The 14,174-nt window shown below is 35.8% G+C and overlaps 2 protein-coding genes across 3 annotated transcripts in view; both read right to left on the bottom strand.

Annotated features, from left to right (window-relative positions):
- Positions 1 to 310: 310 nt before the first annotated feature.
- The window catches only part of akap7.L (A-kinase anchoring protein 7 L homeolog), a 109,146-nt gene continuing 95,282 nt past the window's right edge, over positions 311 to 14,174 (bottom strand). Inside the window, exon 9 of the mRNA XM_041562263.1 lies at positions 311 to 1,673. Within this exon, the coding sequence (XP_041418197.1) occupies positions 1,498 to 1,673 (176 nt within the window). The 3' untranslated portion in view covers positions 311 to 1,497. The remainder of the gene's footprint in view (positions 1,674 to 14,174) is intronic.
- Positions 1,725 to 14,174, bottom strand: part of akap7.2.L (A-kinase anchoring protein 7 gene 2 L homeolog) — a 57,205-nt gene continuing 44,755 nt past the window's right edge. For both annotated transcript variants that reach the window (XM_041562050.1, NM_001376743.1), the window contains one exon: positions 1,725 to 2,537. In XM_041562050.1, coding sequence (XP_041417984.1) covers positions 2,344 to 2,537 — 194 coding nt within the window. In that variant the 3' untranslated portion in view covers positions 1,725 to 2,343. The remainder of the gene's footprint in view (positions 2,538 to 14,174) is intronic.

Here is a 14,174-nt window from a genome sequence, read left to right as displayed (position 1 = left end):
AGTAAAAGACAAAGTGGTGTCCCTTTTCACCAGATCTGACACTAGCACCTATTGCTTTCTCTAGTTAGAAGCAATTTATAACTATTACTAAGGCTGTTAGGCGTGCTAGAAATTCTTTTGACGGATTGAGCACCCAGAGCTTGGGTGTTTGTCAGCAACAATGTCACTAGGATGCTACACTGGAGGTACATTCCATAAGGACTATTTATACATCTGAAGGAATAGGTTGACTGTTTGTGATCAGAACCAGTGTGACAGCATTCAGTTTTTCATCTAAGTCTTAAACAACAATTAACTTTTGCAGGAAAAATCCATAACATCCATAACATTTTATTTATTGTTTTGCTAGAGAATATTTTATCAGGAAATCTGTTATTCATATATTTCAGAGGAACAAAAACATTTCCCACACTGTCCTATTTGAAAAACAATTCTTAATTTTTTTCTGATTTGTTTTTTATGTAATAAAAATTCTAATGGTAATAATAGTAATAGAGTTCCTTGAACCTCATGTCACCTAGCCATCATTAAATTATGGTGATGGAAAAACAAACATATTTAATTTCAAAATTAAAAGTTTTTTTTAATGCCTTAAGGTATGGTACGCTGCATTATGGAAAGGCTTCTTATATTGAAATTCCACCTCCCAAGTATTCTGTATAATATACGCCATACCCTCTTTATCTTACTGTGCACAATGAATTATTTTCTTGCTTAAATGACATGACGTTATTCATTTTTATACAATAAGTTCATTTGCTTTTTTAGTGGGCTTCAGCTATAAACGAACAACAGATTTTCGCTTTCAAGCTTAAGGAAGCAATCTAGCATAACCTAGTTCAAGAGCCTTTTCAGTGGTTTATCACCACTTAACACTTTAAGGCACATACATTTTCTCAAACAACAGTACTTGCAGGTACTTTTGATATTAAATCTGCCCTGCAACAAAAAGGAGTCATTAGGGATGGGCGTTATTTCACCGAGGAAATGACGCCCATAGACTTGTATGTCGCCACACAACAAAATTTTGACGCCCATAGACTTTAATTGGTGTCGGTGACATTTCGCCGGCGGCGAATTTTTGGCGAAACAAAACGGGTCAAATTCAACCATCCCTAGGAGTCATTGCTTAGAACACACTATTGTATTTGTATGTTATTAGCATAAAATATCTCCAACCATCCAACTTGTAAATGAAACTGAAGCTAAGCTGTAGAATAAAGCATTTGCGTATGATACTAATCACAAAAAGAAACATAAGAGTAGGGTGCAATCCTTGCACAAACCTGCCTTGAATCCATTTTATGCAAAGAATTTTATATACATATACTTAATACATTCATCCACCCAGTTTATTAAATGGGTGTTTGGGATTCAGTGTAAAATATATAAACAAAAACATACTGAACATTTAACTGGAAATGTGACATGTTATCAAGAACAGTTTCATCTACAAAACTCCATCCTAAAAACCTAAATTATTTCACATATTGTTTCTCAAGAGGACACCTGGAATTTTTCTTTTATTGGTTGTATTCCAAACAATTCTTTGTATATTTTTGCCTGTGTCTCTGGAAGAACCAATATTTTCTTTATTTGCATCAGTTTGTCCATTAAAGGCTTTATTTCTCTATGCAAAGCAGTCTGTATGAGGGCATCTCTCTGGTGTCCGCCTAGAGGAAAGAATACGCATAGTGAATAACAAACGCCTGTCAAAATGAATGTTCAGTTGAAAGAAAGATTTAATACAAGCATCAGCATTTGGCCACAGTTTATATTAAAAAGGTGCTACGTGTCAAAAATAGATTAATTTTATGATCAAATGTTATTGAGAAATACTGCATAGTATCACAAAACATTAGAGAATCCAATACAACACGGAATTGCCAATATATTATCTCTGATAAAACATCCAGTGAGGAAATTAGCATAGCTTTTGAAGATTGCTGTTGCAAAAGCAGTAATGTGATTGGAACCTCCAGCTGCAAATAAAAGAAATTCTACATCCCTAGTGAACACAAAGAAAGTCATGGCTCCCTCTAGTTGGAAGGTCTCTTGGATGGCCGTTCATTTTTGATGTCACAAAATTCTCCTCCAAAAAAAAAAAAAAAAAAAAATCCACGTAATTATTCACCTTGCAAGAAGGTTGCTGATTCCAATTTACAGTGTTTTAGATTATCACAAAGTCTGCCAGAAAGCCATACTTTTGCCTAGACATTCTGTGGAAATAATATCCAAATGTATTATGCATACAGTATCTGTCTGTTTAGGAAACCAACAGTCACTCAGTTGGTATTGGCGGAGTTTCAAGTTTAGGTATTTACTTTCAGGTCAAAGCTGTTCTCATTGTGCCATGACTGTGTTATTTTCAGTTTTCTCGCTATTGGAAGCTTCCAGCAATATCCCATCTGTCTGTCTGGCTTTGGCCTGTGACTCTTCTATGTACTGCTGTACAGCCTTTAGTACTGCATTTTCCACCAGCCTCTTGCTCAAACTCACAAGTTCTGCATCATCTGGTTCTCTCCCATTCTTTTGACCTATGCACCACAATAAAGAAAAGCAAGTTGATGTAAAGTCAATCAGTTTTGTAAACATGTAAATATTTTGTTGTGGCACGGCTGGCAGTGTTCAACAGATCAACAGTCTGCACAGGAAAAGAAAAATACTGTGATTTGTTATAGGTACTAATTACTCAAAAATGACTAGAAAGAAGAGTCCCAAAACCTATTTCTGATTACTTTATTTCTTGGTCTTTTCTGCTCTGAGAATGGAGGTCCTATTACCTACCTACAGGTTCTAGGGAAAGATACTGTTACTGACTGTACCCAATAAGCTTTGGGAGCCGTTGTGCTATTAGAAATCGAAAAATATTATACAGCATAAATGTCTGAGTGTACAGGCTTCTACTAATTATAAAGAGAAGGACTGGATTCATTACATGACTAACTTAAGTCGAAATAAGCAAAAGAAAATTGAGTTCAGTAATGCAGTGTGCCTTTAAGTAAATAGAATGAATTTAGATTGGTGGATCTGTCCAAATTACTCAATGCTGGAAGGTGGTTTTAATGATACACTTTGGTTTAAGAGCAAAAATAATAAAAGTTACATCGTAAATTAGTGAGTGTTAGTAATGAGTGAATCTGTAATGCACTACAGATTTTTGCACGCACAATTTTTCTCGCTCCAAATGCATTTAAGTCAATGCGCGTTTTTTCTTATTGCTACTTTTTTGTCCAAATATATTAAAGTCAATTGGCATTTTTTCTTATGGTGACTTTTTTGTCCAAATGCATTAAAGTCAATGGGTGTTTTTTCTCAGCATCTTTTCTGTCGCAGTGAATTTTTGCTGAAGTTTTGCGAAAAAAATCACACATGGCAAAATTCAGAATTTTGGCGTGAATCCATGGCTCCTGAAAAAATGTGCTCATCACTAGTGAATGCCCTAGTTACACAGAGAGGGTTGTTTATCAAAGTCTGAATTTATGTCAATATTTTCTACTACAAACTCCGATCAAATCCGCTCTGGATTTTTATGCTTATTTATTATTACATTTTCCTGAAATATGACTATGAAGATTTTCATTCATCCAGGTCATGGTATATCTAGTATAGGTAAATCTAAAACAACTGGACTTGCTGAGTTATCAATGAAGACGTTTCACTACTCATCCGAGCAGCTTCTTCAGTTCAACTGACTGGTATGGGAAATTCTCGGCATATAAACTCTTTTTCCCGAAAATTTGCTTTGCAGGAAAAATCTGATTTTCACTATTTTTTTTGGATTTTCCATCCGATTTTCAAGATTTTTTTTGGAATTTTTACCTGAAAACTCTGAAAACCTTGGGGAATTGCACGAAACCCAGCACACATCAAAAAATCATTGGGACTTCTCCCATTGACTTATATGCAACCTCAACATGTCTGAGATGCCGGATTTCCAGATTCAGACTTTTCCATTCTCAAGGTTTAATAAATTCTGAAAAATAAGATTTTCTAAAAGTCCGTTTTTATAAAAAAAATCACGAATTGTTCGTGATTTTTGCATTTGTTGCTTAGTAAATAACCACCAGAGTGTCTTTCCCCCTCTAGTCAATATACAATTTTGCTACATACTAGGTGCACCCTAACATAGCAAATTGCCTAGATTTCACCTAACAATTCAACAAACAAGTCTTTTCAGGTCATGAAGGGAGGCCAGTGTCATCCTAAAAAGTTGTGGTGAACTTTTATATGGTAATGAATGGAAAATGACATTTTTTTCATAGAATGTGTTTATTGCGTTTAGATAACAAGCTAAATTGGCAAATGTCAATGCTAAAAAAAGAGGATCTCAGTGTAGTGGATGTTTAACAAATCTGCTTCAAGCTTAGTTTTTATAATTTTTCTTAAAGCTTTTTATGTGGGTTGCTCAACCTAACATTTTTTCTGTTGTACTCAACATACTACTACTCTAAGGGGCATATTTAACAAGGGTCGAATTTCAAATTTGAAAAAACTCAAAATTCAAATTCAAAAAGACCAACCGAAATTAAGTCAAAGTTTTTTTTGGCCGAATAGATCTGTTTTTGATCAAATAGGTCCGTATTCGGCAAATTCGAATCGTAAAAATCGGCGTAATATCGCATTCCATCGAATTCGAATCAAAGTTTTTCCAAAAAAAACTTTTGATTTTTCTAAGTCCACCAATTGACTCCAAATAGGTTCTAGGAGGTCCCCCATAGGCTAAAACAGCAATTCAGCAGGTTTTAGATGGCGAATGGTCAAAGTCGAATTTTTAAAGAGATGTACATGAAGAAGTACATGGAAATTTTCGATATTCGAATTATTTAAATTTTTTCTAATTCAAATCGAATTTGGACTATTCCCTAGTCCAAGTACACAAAAATAGTTCGAAATTAGAATTTTTTAAATTTGAAAATTCAACTCGACCTTTGATAAATCTGCCCCTAACTGTCAGATTCCAGCATAAATTAGCGATTTGCAATGCACTATTGAAAATGGCATAACTGTGCTGTTTGCAATGGGAAAAATGTTAGGTTGAGGAACACTAATAAAACAGTTAAATCTTAAACACTATGTGAAAAAATAAATAAAGAGCCACTACAGTTTGGGTGCATGTTTGACCAACAACATTAGCTCTACCCTTACCTAACCCCAGTAAGAAGTCATAAGTGGCATGCCTCTGAACTGCCTCTGGTGCTGCCCATATATTCAAAACATTCTGAGAAAAATTAAACTCTTCTGGGAGAGTCTAACCGGGACATCATTATAAATTGCAGCAGAATGGACCATAATCAGAAAAAATGGCATACAATACACAAATCACCAAAACTAAGAAAAACCTAATTGAAAGACTCACTACAGAAGCTTGGATAACTGGTCTATGACTCACAAACACAACAGCATCCATACATCTTCTTCAAAAATCTTTAAAAAACATAGTCCTTAATTTAACCCCCTATGTGTGGCATATTTTGTAATAAAACGGTTGTAGAAGCAAATCAACAACTACAGGAGTCACTGTATTAACCAAATATTAACAACAGGATGTTTTTGAACAAGGGAAGAATCATTGCTAGGTAACATGTTACCTTAAACTCAGAAAAAGAGGTAAAATGTAGGTACACTTACACTTCACTTTCCCTGCCGATGATGTAAAACCAATGTCAATGCCAGGAAAGAAGGTTAAACTGTGAGTTATTGATATGCTGCTGTTTGTTTAATGATATATTAATAGCAACAAACCAATATAAATATATTATGAATCCACATTAGTGGTGGAACATACCAGCTATCTTTTAAATGTATATGTTAAAATAAAAAATATGAAAAAGTATTTTGCTTGGTCCTCCTCCAGTTGCCAGTTGCCAGTGAGGGTGGCAACCCTAACTGCATCACACTTTTTTGTATGTCTCATTTGTGGTCAAGGCTGGAGTCATATTAAGTCGTAATCTTAGTACAGGCATTGGATTCATTATTTGGAAACGTTTTAACTAGAAAGCTCCTAATTACAGCAAGGCCCTCTCCCATAGATTACATTGTAATCAAATAACTAACATTTTAAAGTTAAATTTGTATTCCATGTTTCTTTGTAGTAATAAAACAATACCTTGTACTTGATCAAAACTAATTTATCCTTATAGGACACAAAACAATCCTATTGAGTGTATTTAAAATGTTAATGATTTTTAGCTTAGACAAGCTATGGAGATCAAAATTATGGAAAGATCCCTTATTCCCAAGCCCCAAGTCCCAAGCACTCTGGATAAAAGGTCCCATAATTGTATATTGGCTACAGTTGTGTCTGTATAAACCTTATTTTTTTTTTACATAAGACTGCAGAAGTTGAAGACTGGTTTCATACTCCACTATACTTAAAGAGGTACATTTGTCAAGGATCGAATTTCGAATTCATGAGAACTCCCCTAAACTCCCATAAATTCGAAATTCAACTAGTCGAAATTTATTAAAAAAAAAATCTAATTTTGTAAACCCAAATGAATTTAAATGACCCAAAAACTCGAATCGAATTGTATTTGAATTGTAAAAACTTGATTCAAATTTAAAAAAACTTGATTATTTTGTCAGGAAGGATACAAACATCACCACATTGATCCCTGGACATCTCACATTGACTTATATAGTAATTTGACAGGTTTTAGTTGGCGAATAGTTGAATTCAAGTTCGTAAAGGGCCAGAGTATGATAAATCTCAAAATTTGAATTAGACTCGAGTTTGAATAATTCACAATTCAAATTTGACAGTTTTGACCAAAAAAAAATTAAAAACTGTAAATTCTAATTTTCACTTTGACCCTTAATAAATCTGCCCCTTAGTGTTGGAAGATAAGTTGCATTATCAAACTCTCTCTCTCCCTAAGTCTTCCGATGCAATTTTGGGAATTTTTTACCCAGGCAATTAAAAGCTCTGTGTGGATGCAACAAAACACTTGGAATCACTGTCTATTGATTTCAATGGCCTTTGCTTCCCTGCTGCTTTTCTAATAATTATATAACCTGAGAATGCACAATCCAACCAGGCTATTGCCACTAAAAAGAACGGGGAGTGATTATAAATATACCATTAGTTCTTCTAGAGCCTCTTTTGCTTGTGCATTCCCCTGCGGTGGTTCTTTCATGGCTTCCACAAGGGAAGCTCATGGTGGAAGGTTTAACTGTAGGGATGCTCTGAATCTAGGATTCAGTTTGGTATTTGGATAGGATTTTACTTTTTCAGAAAGTTTCTGCCAAATCCAAGTGCCTGGCCAAATAAATTACAAGTCCTTAAAATCATCTGCCTTTTTGTTACATGGACAAGGAAATGTATATATTTTATCTACACACTGCACAATCCATAACAAATGATTCGGGATCTGGACCAAACCCAAATTCAGTGTATGTTTGAGTTTTGTTTATAGGTGTACATATTGAAAACATAAAATAAAATATATGTTTACTTCCTGTTATATCATGTTTGCTTTTTTTGCTAAAATGATGAAAAATGTTATTGAAAGCAACTTTTCAATATGCATTTATTAAAATTGTCAGTGGTTTAAAAGATATTTGTAAATGCAATGTTTCGTTATGCAAAAAAATAGTTTTTGTTTAGTGGAGGGCCCCAAGTCTGTAAAAAAGGAAGACAAGGAAAAGTGATTGGCAGATTATTTTCTGTTGCCATCGGTAGCAGCAAAAGCCATTTGGCACTTCAACATAACCCCTACTTAGTATCTGTAATATAAATCGTCATAGTACATATTGTCAATGTCACAGCTAATCATAAAGCCAGAAAATGGAGAGGGAGTTAAATCCGCAAAAAGCTAATTTTCTATAAATAAACATAACATACAATTACTGAACTCTGGTTTCTATTTACTACTCTCACTTTTATTGAAATTGTCAGATGTTAATAACTAGGGAAATGTTCAGATTTTCTGAATTCTGCTTGTTTTTAAGAATTTTGCACTCTCTCTGAGTATTTAGTCAGAGAGAGAACACAAAATAACAAATCAAACTAAATAAAATACACACATTTCAAACTGCAAGTGTGTTTAGTTTAGAATACAATAAATTGCCCTTTTTGCTTCACTGTGGGTAAATTGTTTCTGAATTGCACTTTGTATCGAAAATGTTTGGTCTTTACTGAATACTGTAATTTGCAGCATTAATATTTAGAGGCAAAAGATGGGTCTTGAAATGCAATTAAAGGGGACTGCAATAATAATGGTCTACTAGTAGCTCTCAAGTAGCCTGGAAACATTTTCAGCTGACAAGAGCTGACATGGCCGTTTAACATTTAGGTCAATAGCTCAGTACTGTACAGTTTGATGTCCAATATGATTTACCTTTGTATGAAGCATGTAGGGACCCTAAAATGAAAATACCCCTACCATAATATCGATCATTTCTGTCATTTCTGTCATTTCAGCTACTGCAAAACAAACACACTTAATTTTATGGGAGGTAAATTCAAAATCTCAAAAAAAGGTAGGTAAAAACAAAATCTAAGTGAACCTAGAAAACCATAAGTTCATGGCTTACATTTCAACAAATTAAAAAACACACTTCCTATTTTAAAAAAAACACACTGCCTGTTTTATGTTGACCCCCTGAAAATGACATCTTTTTGGAATGTACACATTCTGATGATTCCAAACTGCAAAATTTTTCTAAAGTTAAGGGTTTTTCTGAAAATTGCCAAAAAATATTGCAATTGCTGCATTTATTTTACACAATTTCATACATAAAGAGTAAAGATGTGCGGCCCGACCCCTGGACAAAATGTGCGGGTCGCGACCTTGTACTGCCGGCTTCCGGTGCCGGAATTTATAGACTTAGACTTCCTCCTGCCCCGCCCCTTTTGTGACGTCACTGCGGGGCGAGGCAGGTGCGGGTCTATAAATAAAGGGGAGCAGCGGGCCTGGGTCAGATGCGGGTAGGGAGCAGGCGGGTTAGGGTCAGGTGCGGGTCAAAAAATTCTTAACCCGCACATCACTAATACAGAGGCAAAACACCCTAAATATGAACGTCACGGGTCTACTGAGCAGTTTTATGACCAAAATGCATAGAATACAAAGAATATCGTTTGAAGGGACCCTAAACTCCATATTGTGCATATGATTTCTTTTTGCCTGACAACTCTCTTCTACACACAAAGCACCATGCCTGCATAGGTGTCCTAAGACCCTCTCAAACTGTACAAAGAAAAACATGTATTTTTGAAAGTACAGTTTATGACGAATTCAACATGGTTAAGGACACCTTTCTACACCAAACTGCAAAGCTTTCCTAAAGTTAGCAGCTTTGATGACATTTTTGAAAATTGCCTAAAATTTTTTACATTTTGCCATATTCAACTCATACAATATAATACATTCAAAGAGAAATCACCCTTGATATGAATTCCAGTGGTCTACTGAATAGTTTGATACCCTATATGCATAGATGTACCAAAATATTTGGCCTCTAGGGACCACAAATGAAAATAGTGCATATGGATTGTCTTGGCTGCCAAATCGGTTTCTGCAAACAAAGATCCCTGCCTGCATTTTATGTATAATAAGACCAAAGAAAACCATATATTTTTGAAAAGTAAAGTTATGATAAACCCAAAATGCTTAAATACACCAAACTGCAATGATTTCCTAACCCCCCCCCCTGAACTGTACAAAGAAAACCATGGATAGTATCTGACTAATCCAACATGGGTAAGGACACCTTTCTACATCAAACTACCATTTCTGAAAATCGTCTTAAAATATTGCAATTTGCTGCGTTTTTTTATATACAAAGGCAAATCACCCTAAATATGAATGTCAGAGGTCTACTGAACCGTTAGATGCACGATATTAATAGATATACTGAAGTACATCCCAAATAAAAATAGTGTATATAAATTTACATGGGTAAAGATGTATTTCTACAACAAACTACAAAACTGCAAAGCTAAGCTATAAAGCAAGTAATGAACAATAACGCAGGGATAAAAATGCAATAACAAATTATAAACGATAAAGCCAAAAAAGTTTGTGTTTATGTATGTGTGTACTCACTAGCAAAGTGTGCGTGTGTGTGTACAAGTGTGCAAATAGAATTACAGTAGTAATAAAAACTTAGTAAAAAATAATTAAAAACAAATATATTAAAAGAATGCAGTTTGCTCCTTTAAGTGAGCAATATTATCACTTGCCATATATAACTACTATTTTATACTACCAGCTAAATACTACAACACTGCTATTTAATGCATACCTATGAAAATTATGTTTAAGAGTGCAAATCATTTTGAAATATACTACTCAGTTTACTTGTTATTCAGTTAAACGAAATTTTCAATTGCTAACGTGCACTTCCTACATAACCGAGGCATGAAATAACTACAATTACAGTCTACTGATATTAGAGACAAGGCTCAGTGGACTGAGCGTCAGTGGAGGTTGAAGCGGGTACATGGTGAATAATGTGCTTCCCATGGTGGTGATCTTAAAAATGGTACAGAAAATTACAAGGTATTTGTAGAAATGGAATTGTGATTTTTTTTCCCCTATTACAAATATGGCTCAGGAAAGTTATAACAGGGTGTACTACAGGAGAATAAATCATATTTTGCAGAAAGCACACAGGCAGTCGCCTCTTACAATTACCCTGAACAGCTATGCGAGTAAAGTATCTGTGACCTGCACTGATTCTAACCTGCCTGAAACATACCCACACCCACCTGAACTAATATTGTTCTACTTTTCCTGTGACCAGAACCTGCAGACAAAGCCACAGAGAAGCCTCACCATTAATGTTGTCAATGAGGAGAGGAACAACGCAGGCACTGGGTTTAAAGGGGTATCTAAAGGCCAAATATTATACAGTAATTGCTCTCTGCATTCTGCCATATTAAACCAATTATCAATTTAAACCTATCAAAAGTTATAATACTTTGCCTTTAGATCCCCTTCAAGTCCTCAGTTGTAGCAATACTAGCAGCTGATTCCAGCACCTGCCCCAGCAGTTCCCCTTTGTGAACCCAGTTGACCTGCAGGTATAAATGTGCATTATTAATGTCATTCCATCCTTAGATTGTTGTATAGGGTTGGTTATGATACTGGGACTGCAATACATGCAAGTGCAAGAAGCATGTTTAAGTGTAAGTACCTTTAAAGGAATAGTTCAGTGTGAAAATAAAAACTGTGCAAATAGATAGGCTGTGCAAAATTAAACATGTTTCTAATATAATTAGTTAGCCAAAAGTGTAATGTATAAAGGCTGGAGTGACTGGATGTGTAACATAATAGCCAGAACACTACTTCCTGCTTTTCCACTCTCTGAGCTAGTAACTTGAAGGGGGCCACATGGTACATATCTGTTCAGGGAGTTTGCAATTGACCCTCAACATTCAGCTCAGATTCAAAAGCAACAGATATGTGCCCCCATCCCCTCAATTATCTCATTGGTTACATTGGTTACAGTCACTTCAGCCTTTATACATTACATTTGTGGCTAACTAACTATATTAGAAAATGTTTTATTTTGTATAGCCTATCTATTTACCCACTTTTTATACTAAACAATTCCTTTAAACAGTGGCGTAACTACCGGGGGAGCAGGGGGTGCAATTGGGCCAGGGCCCGCACCCCCGCAGGGCCCCCCGGCAGTCACACTGACTGGAGTCACACGGACAAGGGTGGGGGGCGGGGCCCGGCTGCACGGCCCGCACCAGGGCCCGCCCCCACCTAGTTCCGTCAATGCCTTTAAAGGGGTGGTTCACCTTAAAGTTAACTTTTAGTATGCTATAGAATGGCTAATTATTAGCAACTTTTCAATTGGTCTTCATTTTTTCTTTTTTATGGTTTTAGAATTATTTGCCGCCTTTTGACTCTGTCCAGAAACCAAATGGGGTCACTGACTGATGCAACTGTCATGGTGACAAGAAGGGGGTCTGCTTTCTAGTCACTCCTCAGTCCGCTCATAACTCTCTCTAGAAACTTTGATGCCCACTTGTCACCCCATGCAAGAGCATGCACACACATGGGCGCACTCTTGTGCATGTATGGGGGGAAGTGAGTGGGGCGTACTTCCTTCCTGGTCTGGCACTGCAACTAATGCTGCGTTATTTTCTGGGGGCTGTAAAACATTGGACTACAGAATTACAATTAGAGGCATCTGTACCTTTAAAAATGTGGTCTGTAATACCGAAATCTCTGTCTTTCTGCAGGATTTTTACTTGCTTAAGTGCTGAAAGCCAGTTATTTTTGGATGAAAGCCAGAATCTCTTGGCTGTCAGAGTAAGGTATATACTTGTTTCACAGGGTGTTGTGCCCTTTGCATAGAAATAGACACAACGATACCAGACTTGGCAGGGTACAGATTACATCTTTATCATACTCTCTCAGGCTCCCGCAGTCTTTCTCAGCTGCCTATGACCCCAGGCACCAGCCCATCAATACTGTGCGGATTGTACAGCTCTGGCCATTTGTTATTCAGTACTCTGTGTGCCAGACAAATAAACTAGCTTCTGTGTGCACTGTAATCACAAGGGGTAAATGGATTTAATGATTTTACCAACTGCAACTGGTACGTGCAAAAAAATTAAGCAGAGGTTCAGAAACCAGTGGCTTCCTGTAAAATCTTTTTTAACAAAGAAAATGCATGAATAAAGCATTCTTTAACACACAACAAAAAAATATTTGTACGCGTATGTGTGTATCAATGTATGCTGAATTTGCTAATGCATATGAATCGAAGAAGGGCAATACTCAGAACACTATACATCTTGGTGCCAGGGGCATATTTAGACTGGAAAAGAATAAGCGTGTTATTTACTAAAATCCAAATTTATCTCTTAATAAAAAAAACTATGCCAGATTTTGCCTTGTTTTCTAATAAATAAATAAACACTATTTAATTGGTTTGGTAAAAAACTCGAAACAGCCCTGAAAAGCTGAATTTTTTCGAGTTTTTGCCTGAACACCCAGAAAAAGTCGGGTTTTCAGGCTAAACCCAGCGTAGACCACAATATCTTCAATTTGGGATAGGTGCCTCTCCTATAGTCTTAAACAGGACCTCGACAGTTCTGAGATGGCGGATATTTGGATTCTGGCTTTTTGCAGCATCAGGGTATGATAAATCTTGAAAATTTTTTTCCAGTTTCCAGTATTTGCACAAAAAAAAGCTAGATCATAAAAATTTGAGTTTTAGTAAATAACCCCCTGCAAGTCAACTGTACAATGTCACTGTACACATACATATGCACCTTGCTATTTACAGATACTATTCTTGCTGTTGTTATCGATATCGGTTATCAATTGGCAGGACTTGTTTTTACCTCTTTCTGTGGCCAGGATCCCTTTAATCTTTCTGTGCCAACATGATGTGAATAAGTATGCAGAAGGATAAAAAGTAACTAGGAACCTGGTACCGTAGAATCTAAAGGGTCACCAAGATGGTTCTTTTGTGGTGATGTTATACATTCTTATTGTGCATAGGACAGCAAGAAAGTCAATGCTAAAACCAAAAGTATTAAAGATGTTGTTACACTAACGTGGACTTATTTAACCAACACAAATTTATGAAATTCATAAATATGTCTTGCTGTAAACTATGGTTTATGACAAATTATCAGAATACATTTTTGTGTACTGGCAGTTTGAAGTGGGTAATACTGCCACATTCATGGTGCAGTTAGCTCCAGGGTTCCCTTAATAAGGACACTTTCATCAGAGCAGACTGGGCAGGTGCATTGGTGTTGTATTGTTAGGGGAAAAAGTAAATAATATTAATAAATAGAATTATCTTCTTAAAATAATTCCTTTAATTCAAAGATTTTTGGATCAAGATTTTCTGGATAAAGAGTTTCCACATAAGGGATCAAATCCAACACAGACAGTCTTTGCTATACCCAATAAGATTTTAATCTGGCACTGCGAGGTACAGAAGTATAATTTGATTAACCTAAATAATTGAGCAAAACTACCCAGAAGAATGGGGCAAAGGGGTAGTAAAAAGTAAACACTGGCACTATAAACTGAGGAAAACACTAAAAATATGTGTTATCACACCTCTGAAAATATGGTGCCATCTGTTCAAACAATAGAATACACAAAGAGCTGAAATCTTCTTATGTATTCTGATTACCCCCCAAAAACTCCTTCATTAATAACTAACATTACTAAGCACTTACTTAGTAT

The sequence above is a fragment of the Xenopus laevis genome, chromosome 5L (genome assembly GCF_017654675.1).
Source record: "Xenopus laevis strain J_2021 chromosome 5L, Xenopus_laevis_v10.1, whole genome shotgun sequence".
Taxonomy (NCBI): domain Eukaryota; kingdom Metazoa; phylum Chordata; class Amphibia; order Anura; family Pipidae; genus Xenopus; species Xenopus laevis.
The sequence above is the reverse complement of the archived record's forward strand: the minus strand, read 5'-3'. Positions and strand labels throughout refer to the sequence as shown.